This window comes from Molothrus aeneus, chromosome 18, assembly GCF_037042795.1.
Source record: "Molothrus aeneus isolate 106 chromosome 18, BPBGC_Maene_1.0, whole genome shotgun sequence".
In the NCBI taxonomy this organism is placed as follows: Eukaryota; Metazoa; Chordata; class Aves; order Passeriformes; family Icteridae; genus Molothrus; species Molothrus aeneus.
Window position 1 is genome coordinate 4,458,831 of NC_089663.1, and position 27,189 is coordinate 4,486,019.

Genomic DNA, 27,189 nt, shown 5'->3' on the forward strand with positions numbered 1-27,189 from the left:
AGCCAGGGGACAAACCTGGGCAGGGGTTTCTCAGCTCTGCTCATCTCCTGCTGGTGCCACCTGAGGGTGTAAAGGTTTTCAATGCCTGAGCAGATGACTTGAAAAGCAAATTATAAACCTCTCCCAGCTGGAGATGGGAGAAACCCTTGGCCCATGGGTTGGGAAGGAGTGTCCTGAATGGACCACCATGAGTGGATCAGTGTGACACTGGAGCTTGGCTCTCAGCATCATCACTCTGAGTCCCCCTGACCTCCAGGGATGCTGCATTTTTGGATGCTGAGGGCTCCTAAAATCTCCCCCCTCCCAAACCCTGAGCCAGCCCATCTGATGTGCTCAGCCCTGATGGAATCAGTGACATTTTCATGGATTCAGGCTCAAATTAACCTCAGTGAGAAAACCAATCTGGCCAGAGGCACCACCCAGAGGAGTCTGATGCCACCAGCAGATCCCAGCACCGGGCTGCTCCTGGGGGCTGGAGGCAAAAGGCAGAGCTCCTCCTGGCACTGCAGAGATAGAGATTTTTTTTTTTTTTTAAGAAAAAAAAAAGGGGGGGGGAAGGGGGTAAAAAAAGGCCCCGTGTTTGCAGCCAACACGTGTAATCTGTTGCAGCCCTTGTCAGACAAAACAGTTTTGCCGTAAGACAGCGATTCCCAGAGGGGAAAGGGGCGAAGTGAAAATACTTTATCAGCTGCCTACATATGTAAAGCAGTACCCTGGTTGAAAAGCAAAGCCTCTTTCCCTTTGAAAGCTGGGAAGGGAGAGACGGGAGGCGACTGCCTGGGAGCGGGGACAGAAATGACACAGGCACAAAGCCCAGCACAGCAGAGCCCAGGCCTCCCTCCTAAACTGCTCTTATCTCCCTATCGGCCCCAAAAACTACCTGGCTGTGGAGAAGAAACAAAGGCAAACAAAACCCAGATGTGGCTCAGCTGGGGAAATTAAAAATATGGTTTGTAATGTACAGGAATTATTGCTCTTATTTCCCTATCGGCCCCAAAACTGCTCTTATCTCTCTATCGGCCCCAAAACCTACCTGGCTGTGGGGAAGAAACAAAGCCAACCAAAACTCTGACGTGGCTCAGTTTGGGTAATTAAAAATATGGATTTTAATGTACAGAATGTGGTTTTTAATGTACAGGAATTATTGCTCTTATCTCTCTATCGGTCCCAAAAAATGACCTGGCTGTGGGGAAGAAACAAAGCCAACCAAAACTCTGACGTGGCTCAGTTTGGGTAATTAAAAATATGGTTTTTAATGTACAGAATGTGGTTTTTAATGTACAGGAATTATTTAATTCAGATATTAAGAGAAGGTTCTGTCAGTCCCCAGGTCAGCAGGGAAGTGTCCATTGCTCCAGGTTCCTCTTCCCCCAGGTTGGGCTGAGATGAAGGGAATCAATCCCTGCCTGATTTAAGAAGTGATGCTCAGGAGCTGCCAGCAGACAAGGGTTTTCTTTCCTCTCTGAATTTCAAAGGCTGGGAATCCCAGGACCTGGACACAGGGCATAAATCAGCCCTGGATTCCACTGGCAACAAGTGGGCTGGCTCCTCACGGAGGCTTCTCCTGCTCCATCCATCAGCCACAGACCTGAGAAGGTGAGGAAAAAAAAAAAAGAATTCCATGTAGCAGCTCCCTCAGCAGGACAGAGAGGGGACAGGGGGGACACTGAGCTGGGCTGGAGAGCCCAGGAGGGGCTGAGATCCCGGGGCACTTCATGGATGGGGATGCACAGAGGCAGGAGGGAGATAAGGAATGGGACTGGGGGAGGAAGGAGGGCAAAGGAAGGAGGGAAGCAGGAGAAGGGCAGGCAGGGAGGCAGAGGGGGGAGAGGGAAGGAGCCTGCACTGCCCATCTGGGCCATGCATCACATTGAAATTGTCCCGCATTAAAAATTCACCAGCCAGTGAATTTTCAAGGGATTTGTAGTAATTAGATGACAAAATGCTGGCAAATCTCAGGCTTGCCAAAGATGTTACTCAGGGGTCAAAGACTCGACACTTTTGGCTGGGTAATTTGTAAGTGTCAATCACACTCAGGCATCAGAGGGAAAGGAGAGCTCCAAGGGCTGAATCCTAACGAAGCCCAAGGCTCCTGCCTGCTGAGCCCCCTCCTGCTGCCACCCAGGCCTCAGACCCCCAGCTGAAACCACACTGGGCTGGTTTGGCTTCTTCATTTTTTTAAATTAAAAGAAGAAACTTGCCAGGTTTTGCTTTTCTGCAGCTGCCTGGGGTGATGTGCCTGTCCTGTTCATCTTGCTGGGGGCAGGATGGGCTGTGACTGCCCCTCTGCAGCCCTGCACCAGCTCTCCTGCCACCTGGCTGGAATTGCTCCTGGGCCACTCCAGCCTGCTGCTTCCTGGGGCTGACACACTGTGCTGAGCTGGGCTGGAAATGGAATTAAAGCATCTCCTGCCTTGTTCCCAGGGTGTCACAGAGACTTTGGGGCCACCAGAGCAGCCCCATGGGCTGTGTGTGCCTGTGCTGGCCCTGCTGGAAAACCCAGGCTCATTCAGATCCTCCCAGCCCTGGGCTGGAGGGGGGGCCCATCTCAGGCTGAGCCCATGGCAGCAGCTCATCCCACACACCCACCCAGAGCCTGGGGGAACAATTTAAAAGTTTTCTACATCATCAGCTTAAAACCAAACCACAAAATGCAAAAATGAATGCTTTGTCCAAAACACCAGGGGAGACCCCTGTCCCAGCCAGGTGTGAAGCTCCAGTGTGGGCTCAGCCTTGCTGGGGCTGAGGTTAAGCCTGGGCTTTGCTGCTGGGTTTTGGGGGCAGAGGATGGCTCAGAGGGGTGGCTGCCTAGCCCCAGATCTCTCCTGGAGAGATTTTTGCCTTTTGTGGTCTGCTTTCTAAGCTGATGAAGTAGAAAAACCCTGGATTTCTCAGCCCCACCAGCACCAGGGGAATGGCTGTTACCAGGGGCTACACTTACCTCCAAAAAAGATTTGGGATCAGCACACGTGGGAGAGGCAGGACCCTGCTTTAGTCTCCATCTCTCCTCGCTTACAAAGCTGTCCTTGTTTACCCCTGCCAAAGCCCACCTCCAGTTCCGGGTGTGAGGGATGACTGAATCTCTAAGGGAGGCATGGGGAGCTCCTGGCCATCAGCTCTGAGGTGCTGAGGCATCACACAGCACCCATCACCCCAAAGGAGAAGCACTGCACACCCCAAACCCCCTTGCAGAGGAAAGGAAGTCCCAGAGCAAAGGAAGCTGAAGGAGGTTTGTTGGCTCCATCCCTCCCAGTGTGCTGGATTTGGGGAATGCTCTTAATCCAGTGTGTGAGGAGGGAGAGATGGGAAAGGGAGGGAAAGGGCAGGAGGGAAATCCCCTCTGGACAGAGCTGCTGTGGGTTAGGTGGTGGATGCAGAGCCATTCTTGCTGCAGGCCAGCAGCACTGGGACAGCTGGAAAAGGAGGCAAGCAGGGTGGTGTGCCCCAGACAGGGGAGCTGAGGGGACTGGGAACGTGGCTGGAGGCTCCTCCTCAGTTTCAAAAGTCACTCAGCAGCTGCAAAACACCTTGCAGGGGCAGCCTTCCTCCAGCTCCTCATCAGCTGCACTTCCAGCTCCTACTCCACGTATTTAAATAGCCCAAATCATGGGCTGAGGTCTGCAGGGAGGCTGGGCTGAGGGGTTTTTCCATGGTTTTATCTTCACTTGATCTAAGAGTGCCTTCAGATGCTGCTGGAAGGGTATTTGCAGGGAAGGACTCTGCCTGTCCCTGCTCTGTCCAGTGTCAGGAGCCATTCCCTGCTCACAGGGGGTGTCCCTGGGATGTTTCCTGCCTGTCAGAGCCTGCTGCTGGCAGTTGGAGACCCCCCAGGCCCACCCCACTGCAGCTGAACACAGCTCCTACCACTACCCTGCTTGCTCCTGTAGGAGAAAACGAACCAGAAAATGCCAAATTTTAGTTGAGGGAACACGAAGAAAACCTTTTCCCCCCCCAGATCACCTCTCCTGACACACTCCACAGCCCTTAGTGCCCTCCCACCACTCTGTCCCAGCAGCTTTGCTGTACCCTGAGCTGGGGATGATGTCACATGTGGGGACATGGTGACACTGGTTCTGTACCCCCCTGGTCCACAGCAGCCCACCATGGTCCCGGGGCTTGAACAGAGAGACAAACCTAATTACCAGGCACTAATTACAGCCTGTGGAACGCAGGGACTGTGCTCCTGCAGCTCCCAGGGAGGTGAGACCCTCCCTTCTCCAGGATCCTGCCCACCTCCCTGCTCCTGTGCTGCCATCACTTCCTGCACACCCCCAGCTCTGCTCTGCTCTGCCTCCCTCCCCAGCTCCAGTTTGGGGTGAAAGCCTCCCTGATTAGCCAATTTGGATCCCTATTTACTGTGAATTACTGAGCCTGATTATTATTCATGGCTGGCGAAGGCTGAGCTCTCAAGCCCGGCCATGCGGTTTCTCTTCCTCTCCAATGCACACATTTAGGGAAAACAGGAGGCAGAGTGCCTCACTCAGGGAAGCTGCCTCCTCCTCCTCCTCCTCCTGCTGTTTTTTCCTGCTGAGGAAGGTGCTGGTGGAAGCTGGGATGTGATGCCAAACACTGGTGGTGCTGTGACCCAGGGTGAAGTCCAGATGTGTTGGAATATTGGTCCCTTCCAACTCGGCTTCTCCTGGGACTCTGGGATTAAGGAGAAGCTCCCCAAATCTTCCAGCCAGCATCCAAGTCAACTCTCTCAATCTGCATTTGCAAATTCTTCCTGAAGTCCAACCTGAACCTCCCCCTGGAGATTCCAGAGCTCCAGGAGGCAGCAGCTGGGCTGGAAGGCAGCAGGCAGGACCCATCTTCCTGCAAAGGGTGAGTGAGTGGCACTTACTGTGCCTGCTTGGCCTTGAAGTGCTCCCCAGACCTCATTCCATGGGACACACCTGGGAGGAAGGCCAGGGAAGATGGGCCTGAAGGGCTGAGAAGAGCTGGAATTCCTGACTTACTGCAGGAGCAGAGCAGTGGTGATGACAAGAAACCACCAAGAGCTCACAGATGCTGCCTGCCTGTCCCTGACAGCTCTCCTGTGGCACAGAGAGGAAAACACAGATGGTGGTCAGGAGTTTTCCAAAGGAGGGGGTCACTTTGGGCACTCCCAGGGCACTGTGGCACAACTGAGGGGCTGGCAGTGCCCAGCAGAGCCAGGCTCCCTGGCTCTCTCTGTTCCTTGCCTTGCTTTGCTGCCTGTCCCCATAAGGAGATAAAAGCCCACACAGGCCTCTGGCAACAGGCAGCAATGAGGGAGAGCTGCTTCTATTAAAACCCCTTAACCCTCTCATTCAGTAAAAAAGCTGCATTTGAATAATATCCTAATCCAATTGCAGAGCTGCCCTGGGGAGGGGGATCTGCAGCGTGCCTGGGGAGCAGCTGCAGCCAGCACAGCTCCTGCTCCTGTCCAGCTCGCCAGGGTCTCACCCTGGATGAAGCTGTCACAACCTGACACACACCCACTGGCCAAGGCACAGGGCTTCAAGCCCCCAGGGACCCTGCAGTGCATCCCAGCAGCCAGAACTGAGTGTCAAGCACTCTTTTGGGTTCTCTGATGGGAGAGCAGAGGCTGAGCACAGCCCAGAGAGCCCATGTGGGGTGGCTGTACCCAGCTCTCACCTGCACAGCCAGGGCTGATGGGTGAGCTGGAGCTTGGAGCTGCTCATCTTCTCTGCCACCAGCACAGCCTGGCTCCAGCCCTCACACCCCAACAAGGAGCACCACACCCCCCCTGTGCCCAGCTGTGCCCAGGGAGCACAGGGCAGCTGAGGGGTGACAGGCACACACGGTGACACTGACCCTGGGCTGTCAAGAGCCAGCAGAACGAGGGGGACAGGGCTGCAGCTCATCCCAGCCCAGTCACAACCGTCAGTGTGCAGTCATTTGGTACAGACAAAACCTTCCTGAATAATAGAACAGGAACTGTTCCCCCTCCCAAAGCAAACAAGAGCATTGCAGCAGCACTGCTGAGGTTAAGGACCAGGGGGAGGCTGTTGCCTGCTTTAGCTCCGTGGACAGGTAACAGAGTTTGCATTATTTTATCATTAGGATTGCTTCAGATCAGGGGGAAAAAAGAAAAACAGTCAGTGGGGAGTGCTGAATTTCTGCAGACCTACTTAAGTGATCATTTTAATTCAGGTGTAGGCTCGTTTTTAGAAAATTCCTGCTGTAATTTTAGGGGTGCAACGTGTGGGATTCTCAGTACGTAACAAAGAAGTGGAGCAGGAATTAACTCCAACTGTTCTCCAGAGCTGTGATCAGCACTTCCATAATTAATGTCCAGGCACATATATATCTGTGTACACATACACAGCCCCCCCCTGCTCACATCAAACAGATTTCCTTGATACCAAATTGCCTGAAAAATTAACTAATGTCAAACTGCTCCACAAGATAAGTATCATTAAGGGAAAAAGAAAATCTTCATTATGTTTGAAGGTACAGGGGAAAAAAAAAACCCTCATGAATGTTTTCCAGCCTGTTCCCAGCCTGGGAAATAACATGTTTTAAAACATATCAAAGGGTTAAATTAATTTTCATTAAAATTTAAATTTGAGAAGGCTCCCTCTCTTCTTTCCTCCCTCCTCCCCCTTTGAACGTTTGACTGGCAACCATTTCATATTTCAATCTCGGCAGAACAAATTGAATTAGATGTTGAAACCAAACTCTGCTCTGTTCTCTAAAGCCTACATGCTCTGCTTGTGCTAATCCTTTTCGTCGCTGCTGCAGACCTCAGAGACACTCAGCAAGAAACCTGCCCTGCCACAAAAGACAATGAAGGGAAAGAGGGAAAAAAAAAAAAAGAAAAAACAGGAAAAAAAAACCCCACAGGAAAATCCAAGCCCAACCTGCAATGCTGCAGAGCTTTGGGAAATCATGTGCTGGGTGATGCATGTGCCTGGAGAGGAGCCTGCCCAGCTTCTCTGTCCTCTGTGCTGGACTTGGGCTGGTCCTGCCCAGGCAGGATGGTCAAACATCCCTGCTGGACTGAAATTAAACTTAGCTAGGGCTGAGATTTCACTGCAGTGACCCCCTGGTGCAGAGCTGTGCCAGTGCTGGGGCAGGTGCTGCAGGCAGTGGGGAACAGGGACAGGAATGCCACTCATCAATGCCAAGCAAAAAAAGGGGAATCAAGCTTGTCACCACTTCAGGTGACACTGCCACCCCCTCTGACAGCACTGCTTCCACACCTGTGCCTCAGTTTCCCCACTTGCTGTTCCAGAATGAGGTTTCACACCACAGCCCTGAGACATCCCAAGGGGCTATTCCTGAATTTTGGTCTGTCCCTTGAGCCAGGTCCTGGCAGGGGTGGCTGCTGTGAGGTTTGGGAAGCTCTCAGTGGCAGCAGCAGGGCTCTGGAGCTGCAGCACAGTTTGGGGGACCAGCAAGGGGTGTCACAGCACTGGAGCTCAACCTGGGACTGCAGCTCAGCAATGAGCCCTGTTCTGGGAATTTTGCAGAAAAGCTGGGACAGGACATGTCTGTAAGCACAGAGCTGGGCTCTGAGCAGCACAGCACACACACCTGGAGGCACCCAAAATCAGAGCTGGACAGATGTCACCCCAAAGCCCTACAGATGTCACCCCAAAGCCCTGGCACTCCTGCAGTGGCCCTGCATGGAGCAGGCAGTGTGGTTTAACCCAGCTCAGCTGCTGTGAACAGGCTCCCATCAGATACTCAGGGTTTCCACTGTGGCCACACACACACAGAGGACACCACGAGCCCACCTTACCTCTCCTGAGCCCACACAGGGTGAGCCTGGGGGTCTCAGAAGGATCAGAGGGGCTGGCAGGACTGCAGGGTTTGACCTCAGGGAGCCATTTCATCCTGACTCCCTCCTGCCATCCCTAATTTTCCAGCCTTGAGACGCTGCCCCAAGACACACCAAGGAGGAGTGATGGCAGCCAGGACTCACTTGGGGTGTGCTGCTTTTGGAGGGAGAGAAGTTGTGGAGATTTTTGTGCTGGCAGGGAAAAGGCCTTTGCCAAACTGTCTGTGCCATGGTGGCAGCTGCAGGTTGGTGTCCAAACAGGGATTTTGATTTTTTGGCAGCCCATCTGTTCTCCCCCAGCCACAGGGAGGGACAATTCACACTCTGACAGCAGAAATTCTGCTGCCTTTCCCTGGAGGATGCCAACAGCCAGGGGAGCACACAGAACACACCCAGGGCATGCACTCACTTCAACACTGGGTTCAAACTGAGCCAAATCTGGGCTGTAACCCCTGGGACCACAGACAGGAGCCTCTGGGGTTGCAGAGGGACAGGCAAAGGGTGGGATTCCTGCTTGGAGGCTGCCGAGCCTTTGGAATTCCACCTTCTCCTGCTCCTGGTGCTACTGACCCTGCAGCAAGGACACTGTGACTTTTAGGGCCAGCTGTGCCCACCCTGCCCCAGTACCCACCTCACCAGAGCCCAGGCAGCTGTTAGATATCCTCATCCTTGTTAGTGTCCTCCTCTTCCAGGTGCTCCATGATTTCATTCAAAAGCTCCGATCGTTTTTTCTTCTTTGGGGAGTCTGTCCAGGCCAGGGTGGGAGCAAAGGGGGGGGAGAGAAAAGCAAAAATTACAACCTGGACCCACCTTAGGAGGGGCTGAGGGGGCAGGATATCCTTCCAGGTGAAGGTCATCATCACCTACTTCTCCTCCCCAGGCAGGTCCTGGAAGGAGCTGGGATTCCAAAACCTTCCACCCGTGCTTTAGTTCACTGGCTGGGAGCAAACAGCACCCAAACAGATGATGGTGATGCCAACCCTTCCTGCTGACCCCAATTCACTGTGAAATTCACCATCTCCCTGTGGAAAAGTGGCTGCAAGCCTCAGCAGGAGCTCATCAGGGCTCTTGGCAGGACACAGCCCCACCAACACCCTGGCTGAGACCACCCCATCCCAGCAGCACATCCCTCACCTGGGGGGGACCATGTCCCTGCTCTGCCCCTCCTGCCCTGGCACTGCCTGTGGCACACAGCGCCCTGCACACATCCCTCCCAATGCCTGCAGCACAGGGGGGAACCCTGGGGGGCTGCTAGCACCTGAGGGAACAGCCCAGCCCTGGCTCTGAGGTGACAAAGCCATTTGGTCCCTGATGTGAGGCTGACAGCCTCCTTTCTGCTGGGCAGGCAGTGCCCTCCCGGCAGGAGCTGTGGTACAGCCCCCTCTCCCCCCCTGGCTCCCCAGCTCGCTCGCAGCACATGGAGAACAGCTGTTTAAATCCTGCTTTCAGACATCAAAAGCCTCGCTGGGTTTCTCAAACAAACAAACATACCATAGGACTAAAGAAAAGGTGTAAAATAAATAAATGGAACAAGCTGTGCATTTTCTTTTAGTATTACAGCTGCTGCGGGAGATAAACAACAAGTAAATGTCACAAAACATCAATACAGAAGAAATTAACCTGACAAAAGCTCACATCCCCCCCCCGCCTCCCCCCAACTCCCAACAATTTTTGCATTTCTGGAGTTCCCATCTAATGATTTTATTTTTCAATTAATTCTTTGACAGAGAGCCAGAACCTGCCTCCCTTCTCCCTGGGGGCTGTGGGGACAGGAGGGGGACGAGGGTGCTGATGGACCCCGCTGCCCTCCCAGCATCCACCTCAGGGGAGCCATGGGGGCCACAAGGTGCCACCCCCAGACCCTCCAGCAGCTCTTCCCAGTGCAATCACCCAAAGGCACCAGGGATAACCCACCCTGGAGGAAGGTGCCAGCTCAGTAGTTCTCCCTCTCTACTCTGCTCCCAGCTCTCCTCCTTTGGAATGGCATCAAATGTGGTCTCATCTCCCAAATCCGCTGTAGGAGCATGTCCTGTACCTGCCACCCCTTCCCAACCAGAGCCTCATGGAGATCCCACAATGCTGAGGCTGCACAGCAGAGGAAAAGCTGGATATGGGATGCTGGGGGCCCAGGGAACATCCCTCAGCAGAGCAGCACCTGGCAGGGCTCGGGCAGGGCAATCCCCCACTGCACCCCCCAGATTCACCAGCTCAGCCACGGGCAGCACCAGCAGCATCCCCCTCTTGCCTAACAAGGGGAAAATAAAAACCCAGGAGGGTGGGGGAGCGAATTGGTTGGGCTTCCTTCCGTTCTGCTGCTCCAAGCTGGTTAAGGTTTGCCCGCTAACGATCCCATTTGCTTCCTTTAAACAATGGGCAAAGCCGGCGGGGGTGGGCCAGGAGGGGGATTACCACGGGATTAGAACGTGGCAGGGTTGTGGATGCCACGCTAATCCTGCAGGGTTTTACTCCCCGGCTCCGGCATGTGTTTGCATTAGTTACAGATGCTCTCGAGAAAAAAAAAATTAAGGAAAAAAAAAAGAAATAGGAAAGGACAAAGGAGAAAAAAAGGGAGCCCAGCGGTTGGGAGGTGAGGGAAAAGGAAACCTGGGGGATGGAGGCCAAAGGAGGAGCGATCTGGCACAGGGGATGGAGGCAGGAAGACTTTCCCAGCCCAGCAGGAGGATCAGGACCGTGCCTTCCCTGGCTACCCCTGCATCCAGGCACAGCTGTAAATAACCAGGGATGAGCCACAGCGGGGCTCGGCTGCTCTACAGCCACCCCAGCTGAACCCCCGCCTCACACACCATCGTAACCCCCCCACAAGTCATTGCTTCCCCTCCCGGCGTGGTGAAATTCCCCATCTGTCAATTTAATGCTTTGATCGATGGCAAGGAGCAGGAAAGCGGCCCGGCACAGCTGGCTGCCCCCGTTAGGCCTGGCGGGAGAGCGGCGGGGCGGGCTCAGGAGCAGAGATTGGCCTTTGGTGGGATTGGGAACAGAGCCCTCCTTGCACCAGGAGCACCAGGAATTGGCCTTTAGTGGGATTGGGAACAGAGCCCTCCCTGCACCAGGAATTGGCCTTTAGTGGGATTGGGAACTGAGCCCTCCCTGCACCAGGAATTGGCCTTTGGTGGGATTGGGAACTGAGCCCTCCCTGCACCAGGAGCACCAGGAATTGGCCTTTAGTGGGATTGGCAACAGAGCCCTCCCTGCACAGCCCGGGTTGAAGGATTGGTGTTTAGTGGGATTGGGAACAGAGCCTTCCCTGGGCTGAGGGAGGGATTATAATTTAGTGGGATTGGGAGCCAGAGCCTTCCCTGCACAGCTGGGATTGGCATTCCCTGCACAGGAGCAGAGGGATTGCCATTTAGCGGGATTGGGAACAGAGCCTTCCCCACGTGGCCTGGGCCGAGGAGCTCGAGGCATTAGGAGCCAGAGCCTTCCCTGCATGGCCTGGGCTGAGGAATTCTCACTTATTGGGACTGGGAGCCAGAGCCTTCCCTTCCATGCATGCTTGGTCTGAGGAGCACAAGGAATGGGCATTTAGTGGGACTGGGAGCCAGAGCCCTCCCTGCACAGCCCTGGGAGAGAGCAGAGCACACTGAGGGGTGGGCAGTGCTTGCCAAGCTCCCCTCAGGATGGAGCTGGGGGAGGAAGGGGTTGGAGCTGCTCCCAGCCCTTTGGAGCGGTGGCTCCGTCATTTGGGGATGCAGGGATGAGTCTGGAGTGTTCCCCCTGCACAGGGCACACATCCATGGCTGCCCCTTGCCCCAGTGAGATCCCTTGGTCCCAGAGCCAGGACAGCCACCCTGCTGGTTTCCAAAGCTTCAGTGATCCTTCTTTTCCAAAGGGAAGATCCCCCTGCCCAAGCTAGGCCGAGCTGCTGCTGCTGGCAGTGTTTGTCACCTGTCCCTGCCCTGCTGCGGCATTTGTCACAGCCCTGCTGCAGGTTATGGCTGCACTAGAGGGTCCAGGGATAACTGTTGGCCAAGCTTTCCCTAGCTGCTCCTTCCCACGTTAAGAGTCACTGATTTTATCCACACAGCCTGTCCCTGGCCAGGCCCTCAGGCCCTCCAGCCACCTTACAACAATTAAAATTGCCCCCAGATTAATAGTGGGGTGCAAACAAAACTCAGTGTCTTTTTTTTTTCTCTAAGTGCCTTCTGCCCCAGGATGAAGAGCAGATCCTCAGAAATGAGCAAAAAGCCTGAAGCCCCTCCCAGACTGTGCTGGGAGCCAGCAGGGCTAAGGTGCCAGGCCTCAGGGCTGGGCTGTGGCTTCACTCCTGACAGAACCACTGAAACCACCCGTGGCAGTCAGTGACCACTCCTGGGCTCCTCACTTTCTCCTGGAACATTACAAAGCCTCAGAACAAGCCATAAAGAATGACCTGAAAACTACACAAAATGGGAAGGAAGCCTATTCCATTTTATTGCATCTATTAGACCTATTGAAAAGTCGGCTCAGAAGTGGTTTGATTGCCATGACAAATGCCTGCATGGAGAAAAGATTTGGGAGACCAGACCTCTCCTTCACAAATAACAGCAGAGACCTGGAACTGGAAGCCCAATCTCTCTAAATGATCTCTAGAAATAAGGTGTGTAATGGTAGCAGGGAGCAGAGTGGTAGGACACGTCTGTCACAGCCCAGGTCAGGACCTTGAAATACTAAGACAAAGATGATGAGGGTGACATTAGAGCTGGGGACACCACAGACCTCAGTCCTGATCGTTTCCTGAGGCTTGAGGACCTGAAAGGATCTTTTCTTTCCTATTCCCAGCTCGGGATGGGGACCTGGCCACTGCAGCTGTGGGAAGACCCTCACAGTTCACCCACACTGTGCTGGCAGAGGAAAACTCATGGGACACACAGCACAGGAATGTCTGAGCTGCTCCTGTGCCCTATGGGGAGAGGAGGAGGCTTGGGGAAATGGGGATCAGTAGGAAAAATCCTGGTTTCTGGGCTGAACCACCAGTGAAAAGAGATGCACGGTGTCAGCCTGGCTGTTGGGTGCTGTGTGTGCTCTGCATCCTCTCCATCCCTGCTCCATGTGGGAAAAGCAGCCTCTAGCCCCACCAGGGAGGAAAGCTGAAGGAGCATCCCCGTTCCAGAGGGGTGCAGGCAGAGTGGGGCCAGCCTTTTTTCCCCTCTTTATCACCCACAGAGGGACAGGGTGTAGCTTCCTCCTCACCTCAGAGCCACTGGGCACCCCACAGTGCCTTGAAATCAGGAGCAGGCACTTCCCAAGGGAATAAAATCCCACCCCTGACCCTCCAGTGTGTCACAGAGAGGTTGAGACCTGGTCCCGGGCACCAGCCAGACCCTGGTGCCTATGGGTGTGCCCCAGCCTGGCTTTCCTGGCACAGATCCCTCCTGGCACACCCTGCTCTGCCACAGCATTAGCCACTGGCAGTTTGGAGTCACTGGATGTTCCTGAGACAGGCTGGAGCACAGCAGGGATTGTGCTGCCATCCTGTTTCCCATCCCTAAAGATGGGGAGTGGCAGCCTTGCTCCTGTTTCTCAGCTGAGACCCTGGAACCACTTCAGCTCCAAGGCTGCATTCCTGCTGGGATGTGAAAATGCTCTTCCTGCTGCCCTCCCCAGGGCCCCAGCTCGGTGAGGAAGAGCCCAGACAAGGAGGCTGGAGCAAAGACAGGCAAAAACTGGGGATAAGCAGAGCTTGGGGGAGGTGGCAGAGCTCACAGCCACATCTGCTGAGAGTCTGCAAGGATCCTAAAGCCAAGACTGCTTATTTCCCCTTACACTGAGCAGAGTGGAAAGGGGGGAAGGAGATCCTGAAGATAAAACTGGGTGCTTGAAACATCTCACCTGCTGTTTTCTCCACATGCACAACATGTCCCCACTCCACTGCTGGGTTCTGGGTGGGCACATCCACCCCTCAGCCCTGCCACCACCAAACTGCAGCTTGCCCAGCCTGGAATGAGCAGCCCTGAACCATTTCAACATGGGGATCACTGGATCAGTCAGGATCACTGAATAACTGAGGTGTGCTGCTCTCCCCTCAGCAGGGATGTGCAGCCCCACAGCTGCTGCCAAACCCCCGGGCCATGGGCATGTGGTGATGGAGAGGGGAAGCAGGGAGGGGATGCAGGAGGAGGAGCATTGATCTCCAGCTTAGCCCTGCAGCCCAGGGGAGCCCTTCCTACATAAATATTTGCCAAGCAATGCATTTGTGCCTGTCGATGGCTGTCAATAGGAGCCTGCAGTGCTGTCATCTGCAGAGCTGTCACTCCCAGCAGCCTGAGCCAAGCAGCCCCTTCTGCATCCCATCACCACACAGTTTTCCCTTTTAACTCCACGTGCTGCATGCACAGAGCCTGTCCCCACCTCGGGAGCAGCCAGGGGAGGGAGCAAAGGCGCTGTGGCTGCCAGGTGGCACCGCGGTGCCCGGGCACACGCAGAGTTAACAGCTCACAGGCAGAGCTGCCAGACAAAGGCCTGGCCTGGCTGCCTCCCCCAGCGTGCTGAGGCTGCAGCAGGGAGCTGGCAGCCCCCAGCAGGGTGGCAGTGGCAGCAGAGCAGGGGTTACCGTGGAAGTGCTGGGCGGTTTTGCGGCGCAGGGCTTCCAGCGTCTCCTCCGTGTCCGCCCACTCCAGCACCAGCCTGCGGCCGTACAGATGGGTGCTGTGGCACAGGGCCTGGAAGGCTTTCTGCACAATTCAAAGAGAGAGAGAGAAAAAAAAAGAAATTAAAGGAGAAAATAAGAACAGGCTCACAGGAGGGAAAGGCAGAAATGTTGCTCCCTCTGCCCCGGGGTGGAAAGGCCACCAGAGAACATCGTACTGGGAGTGCTTTGCTCTGATGGGGCAGGATCCATCTCCATCAGAGGCTCTGACTTGGTCATTTATCTTCCCTGCACTTGCAGCAGAGCACATTCCCATCACCACTGCTGCTGGCTCTGCTCCTGGGGGGCAGGCTGGAACCCAGCACAGGGTGGGACCCCCCTGAGCCGGGAATGCTGCAGCCTCTGCAGCTCTGGGTGGGACCCTGTGACTGCCCAGCACCCTGTTCTCTGCTGGAACACAGGGAAGCACAGCTCAGCTGTGACAGAGGAGTTCCTTTCTGCTCTGGAAGCAAGATGGAAAACTGCCTTTCTCCTGCCAACCATTTGGTGACTTGGCCGTGGTGGCAGCACATGTGGCAGAGCAGAAGCCAGCACAGAAGCCCTCTGCTCTTTATGCCTGTGGTGGTTTGCTCTGATGCAGAAATCCAGAGGTTTCCTGGTGTTAGGTCCTGTTTGGTAACACCCATACAGCTGGAATCTCTTGCTGATGTTGAATACAAACATGCCAGCCAGCCCAGAGCTCAGATGGCTTTCTCTGCCCCTAGCCAACCAGCAGAGACACCCAGAAAGCACTGACTCAGTCTAGGGAAGTTTGATTTTGTCTTTATTTCCCACAGAATTTCAAGGAAATTCAGGACTGAGCAGGACTGGGCCCACAATGCAAATACACAAACACACTGGCCAAATATTTTTATCCCCAGGGGCCCACAAAGTGCTCCACAGTAAAGGCTGGGCACGGAGGGAGAGAAATGCCCCAAATGCTTTTTCAAAAACTCCAGCTAAGGCTGAGATTAGCTCAGGTTTTGAGCTCTGCAAATCTCTGGAACAAAAATGGCATCTGTAGGATCAGACAGACATCCTGCTGTCCAGCAGGGCCTTGCGCTCCCATCTGGAGGCCCCAAACCAGCCCCCAAGCTGTCCTGTAGAAGTCCACACCTCCCCTCTGAGCCACCTGCTAAAAGCAGCTCTGAACCACTGCAGCTGTCCCCAAATGCCACATCTCTGGGCAGAGGGGCTTGTCCTGCTTTGCTGCCCACAGGGTCCTCAGGACCCTCCTTGAGCTGCTGGGTTATGAAACTCATTTAAAAAATCCCATTTTCCAGTAATCTGAGCTTTCCTCTCTTTCCACAGTCCTTTCACTCATATAACCCTCATGTGCTGTAAAGCAGTGATGAAGAGCACCAGCTCCACCATGGCATGGGTGAATCTCCCATTGTCCCAGCACCCCCAGGGTGATCCTGGCAGGGCAGAGTGCCCCCTTTTCCAGGGGCACATTCCTCCTGGAAGAGCTGCAAGCTCCAGCTGTTTTTATTTGCTGCTGCTGTGTTTTCAAGGCCTGTCTCCCAATTAGCAGAGCAATGTGTTGGCTTAAACAAACATTGTGGGGAGGTGGTGGGAGGGAGTTGTGAGGGCTGTTTGTGTTGGCACCAGGAGCCTTTTCCAAAGCCTGGCACACAACCCATGGCTCTAAACACTGCATTTCCTTTGTTAATTCCTATTTTTGGATTGCTCCTTCCCACAGCACAAGGAAGAGGGAAGTTGGGTGACAGCACACAGCCCATCTGTGCTCCACAGGTCATGGAGGAGGGCAGGCCATGATGAACGTGGCATGTGGTGGGCTCTGCTCCACTGAGCCACTTCTCTGCCCCCACCTCCTCCTCCTCCTCCTCCTCCTCATGGGATTGCCATCCTCTAGTTTTGCTGGGAAAGGTCATGGAGCAACACAGAAGGCAGATGCTGCCATCAGGTTGTGTTATGTGCAGGAAATCCGCTGCAGACGAGACACATCTGCCACCAGCCTGGTGACATGGGCCCTTCCTGGCCAAACACATCCCCAAAATGAGTTGGTTTGCACCCATGATGAAGAAAGCTCCAGCCTGTACTGGGGTCTCTGCTCCCTGTCTTCCAGATGGGCTCCAGGAGCTGGGAATGCAGAAGAGAAGCTGCACATTTCAGGTGACAAACACACGGATGTCACTTCTTTGGAAATGAGCTAAAAGACAAAACTAGCTGTTCAGTGCTCTGAGAGGAATTAAGACTTTTTCAGGGAAAAAAAAAGAGAAGGCACTGATGATTTAAAAGACAAAGGGATGAAGGGGAGAAATGCCATCCCCATACATCCACACTGCTGGAAATCTTCCAGGGAGAGGAGGAAATCTGCCACTGCTGCTATTCCAAATGAAGAGATAGGTAGGAAAAAAATATATTTTAATTAGGTGACAAGTATGAAAGGAGAAGCAGGCTGGCTTTCAGAGAAAGCAGGAGCTATTTTAGGGGTGCAGCTCCTCTGTGTGAGCATCTGCCTTCCCAGGACAGCTCTCTGGAGGAACAAAGAAGGGCCAGAGGTTTGTGGAGTTGTATCCAAATGAGGGAAAAAGGCAGGTGTGGTGACTGCTCATCCAAGAGAGAGACTCACCAAAAAAGCCCTCTAATTCTCAGGGCTTTGTATCTTCCTACAGCTTTAAGGAGAGCCTTTGCCACAAAAAGCTCCTTTGGAAATGCCCAAACCCGATTCTGCTGCATTTGGTAACACACCCTCTGCCAGGCCACCCAAAGCCTGCAGATCCCTGGCAAACCTTTTCCCAGGCCTCATTTGCTTTCCAGATGCTTTAGGGTTGCATGGAAACACTATGGGCTTCTCCTCCTTGAGAATAGGATGTGAGCATGATTTAAAATGCCATTTCTGAGCATTTTTTGCAAAGTTTGGTTCAAGCTTAACATTATGGCTCAGCATGGCGGGAAAAAGCAGGGAGAGGAAAGGGAGAGGCTGGAACAGCAGCTTAAAAACGTCTGTGGGATTCAGAAAGAGAATTTCCAAGTGAAGAGGTGGCTGCTAACCCCCCAGGAAGGGCAGGCTGCTGGGATGAGGCAGGCAGAGCTCTGGAGCAGAGCCTGCTGTGCTGGGAGGGCCGGGAGCAGAGGCAGGAGCGCAGCGTCTGTCACCCACGGGTGTGACAGCGCCAGCCCTGACTGCTGCACTCATTTGGAGGACAGTGCTGCTCTGCCTCCAGATTCCCCCTTGCCCTATTAAATACTCAAGCCAAAGAGCCTCCAGGCTGGAATCATTAGAGGGACAAAGGGTCAACAACATTAGGAGATTGATAAATATCCCTCCCTTGCAAGAGCCGGTCCCAACTGAGGATGCTCTCCGCGATGCCAGCTGCACACAAGGATTTTTCCTTCCGTGTGTGTGCATTTTGAAAGCATTGGCTGTCTCTCCCAAATGGGCAATTTCTATTTGGAGACCAGATGTATTTTTATATCAACAGGGGAGAAAAGTGGGAACTCGGCTTCCCAGTTAATAGTTCAAAAATAAAAACAATTCTGCAACGATTCTGCACAGGGAACGTCAGGAAATGTTTAGTGCTTCCTTAACTGGAGTTAATTTGGTATTGCCAGCGCATCAGAGTTGCAGGGGAGGCTGAGGAGATCAAGCCAAGCCTGATGGGGCAGAGCTGCAGGCACAGCATCGGGGAGCTGGGAGGAGGAGCCCCCGTGTCTGCGCTGGCTGTGGAAAATCTCCATGTGCGCTCCCACAGCAGCCGTGCTTGTTCAGAGAAAAAGACAAACACGGGAGGTCACAGGCTTTAAATGCCCAACAAAGGCAGCCTAACTATTCTATTACAAACCCATCATGTTTTAGAAGATGCTTATAAGCAATTTCCAGATTACCACTCTGAGCAAAAGCGTCACTGACAGTCAGAGCTATTCAGCTCAGAGGTCTCCAGGCCCACTCCCCTCCTCTCTCATTTCACTCAGCAATAAACTCTAAGCCAATTATGAGCATGTTTACAATATTCAGGATCCTATTCATCAATACACTGTGCATCCTCTTCCAGACGGCCAATGGAGTGTACTTGATGTGCCACTTGTGAGACAATTAAATCCCTCAAAGAGATGAGGGTGGAAAAAAAATATGAAGAAGGAAGAAGAGCTGCTTTGCTGGGAAAGAAGAAAACCCTGCTGAGAGTTGTTCCACAGGGCAGCTCTCTCCCTGCATGCTCCCCTCCATGAGCTTTGGGAGCTGTGCCCTGGGCCAGAGCCTGCCTGGCTCTCTCCCCTCACCATAGATGGGCTGCCTATCACTGAGATGCCCATTTGTCCAGTGCAGCTGGAATCAGCCCCTGAGAGGATGAAAAGGGATGGGAAGCAAACACTGAGCTGTGCCTGCTTCCCCCAGAGAGCAGCAGTAAAGAACCAGTCAGGTCTCTCTCTGTACCTTTCCATCCAAAGCCTAAAGTTTCCCTGGGAAAAAGATTAATTCAAACCCCAGGAACAAAGCCTGAGTGACTGTGCAGTGAAGCAGAGGTGAAAGCAAAGCTGCTTTGAGCAGAGCCACAGGCACAGCTCAAGGTGCAGGGAGAGGAACCAGGCTCCTGGGGGGATCCCCTGCACCCCCAGCTGACCCCCAAGGGGAGGAGGGAAGCTGAGCAGAGGGAAGTTTGAGTTAGGATCAATACAGGACTAACAAAGAAACTCCATGTACTGTGTTATACAGGAGGTCAGGCTGGAAGGGATGATCTAATAGTCCCTTGTGATCCTGGATCAATGAATGCTGTCTAAAAACATAAACACAGGCTCTGGCTGGCTCCCCCCTCCTCTCTCCTTCATCTGCACTCACAGTCTGGAAAATCTGGAGTTTTGGGGGCTCATGTGGTCCCTTCCCTCCAGCAATAACATCCCGTGGGTTGTGCTTACAGCCACTCCCTTCCAGACCCTGCCCAAACCACCAGGAATCAGCAGCAGGATGAAATCCACCCTGCTCCAGAACCTCTGGCAAATGATGAGAGCAGGATACCATCATCAGACAGGCTGCAATCCCCTTGTTTCTGCTAAAAGCATGGAACTTAAAGATACAGGAAAGCTTTCAAAAAATAAATGAACTAGGCCAATTCATAACTACTGATCCTCTGGCACAGTCACTGGGAAAGCAGCAGGGTAAGGCTGCTCACAGGGGGCTCTCAAAACACACAGAAGAACTGGTGAACACAAGCCTTGCATGGGTTACAAATTAGGGAACAGCCACAATATCCAAAACTCCCCTAAAATCAAGGTGGTGCTGGAGGTGGGACATGTGCAGAAGTTTCCTGATGTGTTAATGTTGGGTTAAAACCATCCTGTCTCACCTTGCTGCTGGCAAACCTGAAAAATAAGCTCCTGTCCTTCCATATTACAAGAATTTTGAGTTATTTTATCAGTTGCACCAAAATTATTCCTTTTAGGGGTTGGCTTGTAGGTTTTGTTGCTGCCCGCATGGGGGTTTCAGCCTGAGTGCAGCTTTCCTGGGCAATGCTACCAGCCCAAACCTGGGCAGTGGGACAGAGCCTCCAGGCTGCCCTCCCCACCTGGGGCAGTGCCAGAAGGGCACAGCTCACCTTGGCATCCTGCTTGGTGACGAAATCCACAAAGCCAAAGCCCCGGTGGGATCCTGTTCCTGCCATTTTCTTGGGCAGCCGGACGGTCTTGAGCTCTCCAAAGGTGCTGGCAATGCAAGGAAAAGCAGGGACAGCATGAGATGAAGGCAAGAGTCACCCCTTCCCCACAAACCCTGGCAGTGCCAGCTGCACACCCACACTGAGTGGTGTCCTGCAGCCACTCTGCTGCCCTGCAAGCCCCATTTCCAAAGCAAATACCAGTTAAAAAACTCAGCTTGCATTTGAAGGATAATTCTGGATATAAAACTTAACAATACAAAAAACTTCTTTAATGTAACTGCTTTGTTCCTCCTTCCCTCAGGAGATCCAGCCAGAATGCCATGCCCTGCTCAGGGTGGGCAAAGCATCTCCAGGTCAGCAGGGCTGCTCCAGATGCCACCAAAACAGATTTATTTGCACCTTTAAAGAGGGGCTGGAGTGCACAGGATACAGGCAGGACACAGAGCATGGCCCCACAGGGAATTATTCTGTTTCCAGAACAGCTCCTCCATCCCCAGAGGTGTCATCCCTCCAACTCCAGGGATCCTGGGCATTTTTTATGATTGGATTTCCTCGCTCTAACCCTTCAGCCTCTGCCATCCTGCAGCTTCTGTGCTGGAAAAAACTGGTTTTATCTAAGCTTTCTGGATGTAGAAAGGGAAACAGGCGAATCCAGCAGACCACAACAACCTCCATATCCAACAGCATTTCAGACAAGTTTTGCAGTGTCAATGGAAAGCCAAGAATGGGAGATAAGGGGGTTCCTGTCCCACAGAAGGAACCTGTGGCTTGAGCAGCAAAGCATGCAGCCATCCCACTTTGTCCAAAAACCCTAAAAAAGTTTTTTAGCCCCAAAGGCAGCACGTGCTGGACACCCCTCTCCAGTGCCATCCCCTGGAGAAATTCCAGGACAAAGCCAATGCTTTCCCTGCTGCCAAGCTCCCTCTTCCCCTTCTCCTCCCCTCCCCTCACACCCATTTATATCAAACACATATGCACAAACTGCAGGCAATAAATATTTAATGTGGCCCAGGTCTGAAGAGATGTGTTATTTTATTTGAAAATCTCCACACAGGCGTGCATACACAAAAGGAGCCTGGGATACAGCAGTGCCAAAGAGCACCTGGGAATAAACACAGTAAAGGCCATAAACGCTCTCGTGAAATGATATAAGCTAAATCCTGGGAGTTAACCTGCTGCACTGGCAGCATGACCAGGCATTCATCCACCCAATTTCCTTAGGCAACGTGGTGTGTAAATGCACCATTATGAAGCTTCAAAATGAATCCGCACGTCTCGCGCTCGGTGCTTTCCCTCCCTCTCCCTGCTGCCCCCTCTGAGCTGGAGCCATGCAAACAAACAAACAAACCCCAGCACAGCAGAGGGAGCAGCCTCAGCTGCCGGAGGGCTCGGATCCTGGGGGTTCCAGAGGTCCTCCTGCAACGGGGTGGGGGTGACAGGGACTCCCAGGATGCCTGGAGCAACTCAAATGCTGCAGTTGGGTGAAGGGAGAGGCAAGGGGACAGCTCCTGAGCCATGGAAATGCCCATCTAGCTAGGAAAAATGGGAGGCAAAGCCCATGGGCACGCTCTAGTCTCTCTCTCTCTCCATGAAAAATATCAAGGACATTGCCTGGGGGCAGCAGAATATTTGCTGAAGGAACAGGAGCAGAGTATTTGCTCAAAGGGAGGTCTCAGACAATGTTCAGTCTGTGCACTGAAACACCAACGTGTCCTTTGGACACCAAAACCCAGCACTCAGGGTGGCCAGGGGGTACCCACAGGAGCAGGATGGCTCTGGATTCAGGGTGCCAGCTATGCTGACCCACATCAGCCTGGGCAGAAATTGGCCCTTCCTTCCTCCCCAGCTCAGAGCAGTCCAGGCCACCCACACGTGGAGAGGAGCGGAGGGGACACCCGCTCCAGATCCACAGCAGGGCTGGCCAGGAGCTTTCCCTGGGCACTGGGAGCCAGCAGGGGCTTCCAGGGAGATGGATCCAGGGAACAGGCGAGGTGCAGGGGTGAGGGAAGCCGAGGGGACAGGGCTGACCCCAGTGGGGCCGTGCAGGGGAGCAGCATCCCCCCCACTGCGGCGCTAATTAGAAAACACAACACAGCAATTACCGGCGGGAGCTGCGAATGAGGCACAGCTCCGGCCTTTAATGTTCTCCTCTCTGGTGCCAGGCACAGACTCACACCTCTCCTTTCCAATTATTTCTGCTGGATTTGGGGGGAGAGAGAGGCAGAGGCAGAAGGAAACCCAATTACCCCCTGCAGTGGCAGGCTCCCTGCCCAGGGAAGCCAGAGGGAAGCCAGGTGCTGATGGGTTTGCTCCCACTGCGGCTCATCCAGGATGGCCAGGCAGGGACTGTGCCATGGGCAGAGGCATGGGGATGGGCATGGGAGGAGGAAAAGCATGGAGCACATCACCCAAGTGACAGCAGAGCATAATGGCAAGGGAAGGAAGAAACCTTTTCCATTAGATGTCATGGAGCTGTTTGAAAATGTGCTCCCAGGGGCTGGGATGGCTGTGGAGTCACAGCAAATCAGACACGGTGGCACTGCCAGCTCCTTCCCCTTCCAGCACAGATGGAGTGAAAAAACCCACAGGCAGCCCAGGGTGGGGGTTCCTCTGGGTGCTGGTGCCTCTCTCCTCTCCAGGTGGGCAGAGATCAGCAATCCTGCTGCCAGCACAGACCACAGCACCAGGCCAGGCTCCTTCCCTCGAGCAGCATGGTTTACAGGGAGGTTTCCAGCATCAGTGAGTGTGAAACCAGAGCAGTTTCTGGATTTATACTCACCCAGCCATCCATGCCTTCTCCAAGTGCTGCTGAGCCCCCAAGTGCTCCAGGGCTGGTGGTTGTGGGAGCAAAGCCCTTTCAGGCTTGAGACATTGCCTTGTTTGCAGTCAGCCGGGCTTAACTCTGCACAAGACTTGAACCTCAGTCCTGAAGAGCCCACCAGCCCCCCGTGCCTGGCCTGGAGCTGGATTTCTGACAGGACACTGGGGTGTGTGGCCAAGGTGTGCAGCAATCCCCAATCTCTTGTGAAACCTCCATGGAGCTGCTCACAATTAATACAGAGAGGTTTGGGGGCCAAAAGCAAAGAGTTTTTGCTGCAGAGGCAGCAGGATGGCAGAGCCTCTGGTGACCAGCCATGCACACTGCCGGTCCTGGCTTCCTTTCCACAGGTCTATAGACAATAGTGTCCAACAGCTACTCTCTGAAATCCCAAGTGGAATCAGGAGCAGGAGGGGAGGGCAGAGGTGGGGAGGATGTGGCTCTGCCTGGGCTCCCCTGTCCCTGCAGGCCCTGCCAGCCAGGCTGGCAGATCTGGCCTCACACCTCGCTCTCCCAGGCTTGGCACATTTTCCTGCTGCTGGCTGGGAGGGATGACAGCCTCCACAAACACTGCAACTCCTATTTCCTAAATGAGAACCTTTGTTTTGTGCCCATCCAGATTTGTGGGAAACCAGAAAAAGCCTGTGCTGGCCCTGGCTGAGCCTCAATCCACAGGGCTGCAGAACAGAGACAGCCACGAGCTCTCCTGTGACAAGTCACCCCTTCCAAGCTCAGCAGGAACACAGGGTGCATCCCAGGGATGCCAGCAGGGACATCCCCTCCCTCCCACCCACAAGAGGTGCAGCATTTCTCCATGGCAGTGCTGGCTATCAGCTGCTCTCCTGCTGCTTTGGCAGCTCTTCCAGCTGCCATCCTGCTTCCCTGGCTGAACACAGGCAGGAAAAGGAGATTTCTCCTCCTCACTGCAAGCTGGCTGCAGGTCAGAGGAACATCACTCCTTGGGATTGTAATTATATCCTTCTGGCACAGGCCAGCTGGGAGGCAAGTCCTTTGCCTGCTAATTATAGGACATTATATTGCTATTAACCAGCACATTGCAGCTCAGGAGACAACCCACAGCTCACCTGGCTTTGCCTGGTCACCACAAGGAGCCTGCACATCCTTCACCAACACAGCCCAGAGGCCATGGGACAGAGGAGAATGGGCAGGTGAGCTCCTCTTCCCTCCCCTTCCTCACTCCCTGCTCTCCAGAAAACCCCACAGCTTCAGGCAGCAGTGAAGGCTGCTCGTTCATGGGACAGGTACCTGCAGATCAGGGTGAACCTGGAATCAGAGTGGTTTACCTTAAAGCCCATTCTGTTCCACCCCCTGCCATGGGCAGGGACTCCTTCCACTGTCCCAGGTGGCTCCAAGCCCTGTCCAGCCTGGCTTTGGGCACTGCCAGGGATCCAGGGGCAGCCACAGCTGCTCTGGGCACCTGTGCCAGGGCCTGCCCACCTGCCCAGGGAACAGCTTCTTCCAAAGGAATTATAAACATCTCTCCAGCTGGGAAGTTTTCCCTCCATTTCAACCCCTTCCCTGTCTAAAAGAGCAGCACTTAAACTGCAAAATCCTTGGGACAGGCCAGACTGTCCATCCCTGATGGGCATTTTCAAGTCCCAGACACAGAGATGTGTTCATCTGACTTGATCTTGGTGCACCCCAAGCCATGAGCTGGTCAAGGACTCTTGGGTTGCCAAGTACAACAGACACCATGAATCTGTCCACTGCCAAAACCACAGAACATCTTGGAAAACAACCACAAAAATCACCCTGAGTCTTCTGCAGATGTGTACAGACGTCCCACTGCACAGAGCAGTCCTAAATCCCCCTCTCTGGTTTATACCCCTTCAAGAAAAACAAAACAGCAAAACCACACTGAAAAACTGATTAGGAAAACCTTTCTCAAGGCTGCCAACCTTCTCCTGGGTTGCCACCATCTCCTCCTCCTGTCCTCTCGCTGCCTTGCTCTCGCCAGCCCTGCCCATCTCCCCCTGGTGACTGCTGGCAGCCCCAGGCCGGAGCTCAGGCAGGCAGCGTGACCGCTCATCCCAAACAGCTCTGGGCAGGGATGAGGAGTCCAAAAGAGACACAAGTCCTTCCCTCCCCTCCCTGCACAGCCTCAGTCCCAGGAGCAGGCTGCAGCCACATGGAATTCACTCAATCCCTTCTTTTTTTCTCCCCCCAAACAGGACCTTCCCCCTCCGGAAGGCCCTGCCACACTCTGCCTCTGCATTTGCTGATTAAAAGGGGAAGAGAAAAAAAAATACAGTAATGGTCCTTTTTTTCTTTCTTCCTCCTGGAGGAAGGCAGGACCCTGGCAAATGGTTTTGCCCCTGGGCTGAGCCATGGCCAGTTGCACCCCCTGCATGAGGGAGTTAATGGAATACGCAGCAGAAGGGCCCTCCCGCCTCCCGCTCCAGGACTTCAGCTGACTCCAGGATGGCTAATCCCATTACAAGAAAATAACGTGGATAATTCAAGCTAATGAAATCGTTACAAGAATGTGGACAGCCAGGGGTGGACATTCAGAGCCAATTTAACACTCCTTGGTGTTGTTATCCCCGGCACAGGAAATATCTGAAAAGGAGGAAAGGAAAGGGAAGGAGGGAAGAAAAAAGCCTTCCTCTCTTGTTAGCTTAAATCCTGTTAGAGAGTTCAGGAATTATCTGGCACCCATCTCCCCTATTACCATTATCAGCAGCAGCATCAATAATGTCTCCTTCACCTCTGGAAGCCAGCAAATGAAGGCACAGGAAGACAAGGTGGGAGGGAACCTCTGGGTGCTGGAGCTCAGTCAAACTGTGGCTCCCTCCAGCTCTGGTGGAGGGGTTTGGCAGCAGAGCAGGGGAGCAGTGTCCCCCTGGCCCACAGCAGGAAGCAGGTCCCCAGTGCAAAGCTGATCCTTCATTCATGTCCTGCTGGATAATCAAAGCTCCTGCAAAATCCGTGTGAAAAGCCAGCGGGACAGGGGACAGCCACGTCTGCACCTTGCTCTTTACCATGGATCATCAGTTTTTCCAGCTTCCTCTTTGCCCAGGAGCATCATCTTTGTTTGGAGGCCCTTGATCTGCTGCTGCAGCACAACTGGGTTTTGCTTTATGTGATTCCTCTTCTTTCTTGTGCTGCTGCCTGTCCAGGCTCAGCTGCTCCATGGATCCCTTCCTGAGCCCGGTGTTTTGGGCAGACCTGTCCTTGAGGCTCCTGGGGCAGGGCCAAAGCCAGGCTCCCCTCACTGCAGCATCTCACACACTCCCTGGAATAACACTGCTGCTGGTCCCACCTCTGGACTTCCCTCCTCATGGAGGAAGTCCATGAGATCCACTAAAAAACAGTCCTGGGGAAGCTGCTGCAGCTTTTGGATTGCCTTCACTCCCTTGGTGCCTGTGGAAAGCTCCAAGTTTAGTTCTTCCTGGATTTATCTAGTTTTGGCACAGATCTTCAAGAATTATTTAGAAGCCCAACACCACAACTACTGCAAGTGCCAGGGACCATGTGGCTTCTTCCAAGGAGCTGGGAATTGACCCACAAATCCCATTTTTAGTGGACAGTGGCAGCAGCCTCTCTTGGAGCTCATGGCAAAGCAGGATCAGGAACACAACAGCTTTGGCCCAGAGCAGGAGGCAGCCAGGGGATGGATCTTCCCTCTCCTCAAGATGCTGGATCAAGAGGCAGTAGCTGCTTCTGTGGCTTAACTGGCTTGTTTAAAACCACAGCAAAACATTTTATCCCTTCTCGATTTATTTTCCTTAACAGTTGCTTATGAGGGACCTTATCAAAAGCGTTCTGAAATTCCAAGCAAATTAGTCATTAGGCAGGTTTTCAGAACAGTAATTAGGCCACTCCATGCCCCTGATGTATTATTTACCTGAGAAGATCTACATAATTAGGGCTCTTCTTTATAACTGGTATTACACACACTAAATTCTACTCCAGTCTATCGTGTAATTACGCAATTAGGCCGCACGCTAAACAGAAACCAATCCTGAAAACCAAGCAGAAGGAAAAAAAAAAAAACCACCCAACAGTAATTATTATTTTTTTTTAAATCCTCCATCAGCAGCACAGCAGCAAGTCTTAAAATTTTAATATCCCTTCACTTAAGTCATTTCTAAGCAGGTGCTGCAACCAGGTTTGGTTTCTTAATTTTGCTGTGTTTAATCCGACTTTGGGAGGTTTTAACATCGGGAGAGATCGGCTTTAAAGGCTGTGGGAAAAGGGGCCTTTCCCTTGCCTGGATTTGCTGTGCTGGTGGCAGCAGCATCATGTCCCTGCAGCCTCCCTTTGCAGCTCCTCAGCCCCCTGCTCCTCCCAATGCAGGCTGATTTTCCAGGTCCAGCTGCTCTGGTGTGACTGTCAC

General features: G+C 53.5%; 1 protein-coding gene across 3 annotated transcripts in view; it reads right to left on the reverse strand.

Annotated features, from left to right (window-relative positions):
* Positions 1 to 1,224: 1,224 nt before the first annotated feature.
* RBM19 (RNA binding motif protein 19) overlaps positions 1,225 to 27,189 on the reverse strand; it is a 52,993-nt gene continuing 27,028 nt past the window's right edge. For 2 of the 3 annotated variants that reach the window (XM_066562408.1, XM_066562406.1), the window contains exons 22-25: positions 19,952 to 20,057; positions 14,322 to 14,442; positions 8,403 to 8,516; positions 1,225 to 1,588 (exon numbers count right to left, since the gene is read on the reverse strand). In XM_066562408.1, the coding sequence (XP_066418505.1) occupies positions 8,425 to 8,516; positions 14,322 to 14,442; positions 19,952 to 20,057 (319 nt within the window). In that variant the 3' untranslated portion in view covers positions 1,225 to 1,588; positions 8,403 to 8,424. The remainder of the gene's footprint in view (positions 1,589 to 8,402; positions 8,517 to 14,321; positions 14,443 to 19,951; positions 20,058 to 27,189) is intronic. The other variant, XM_066562407.1, reaches the window with a different exon arrangement.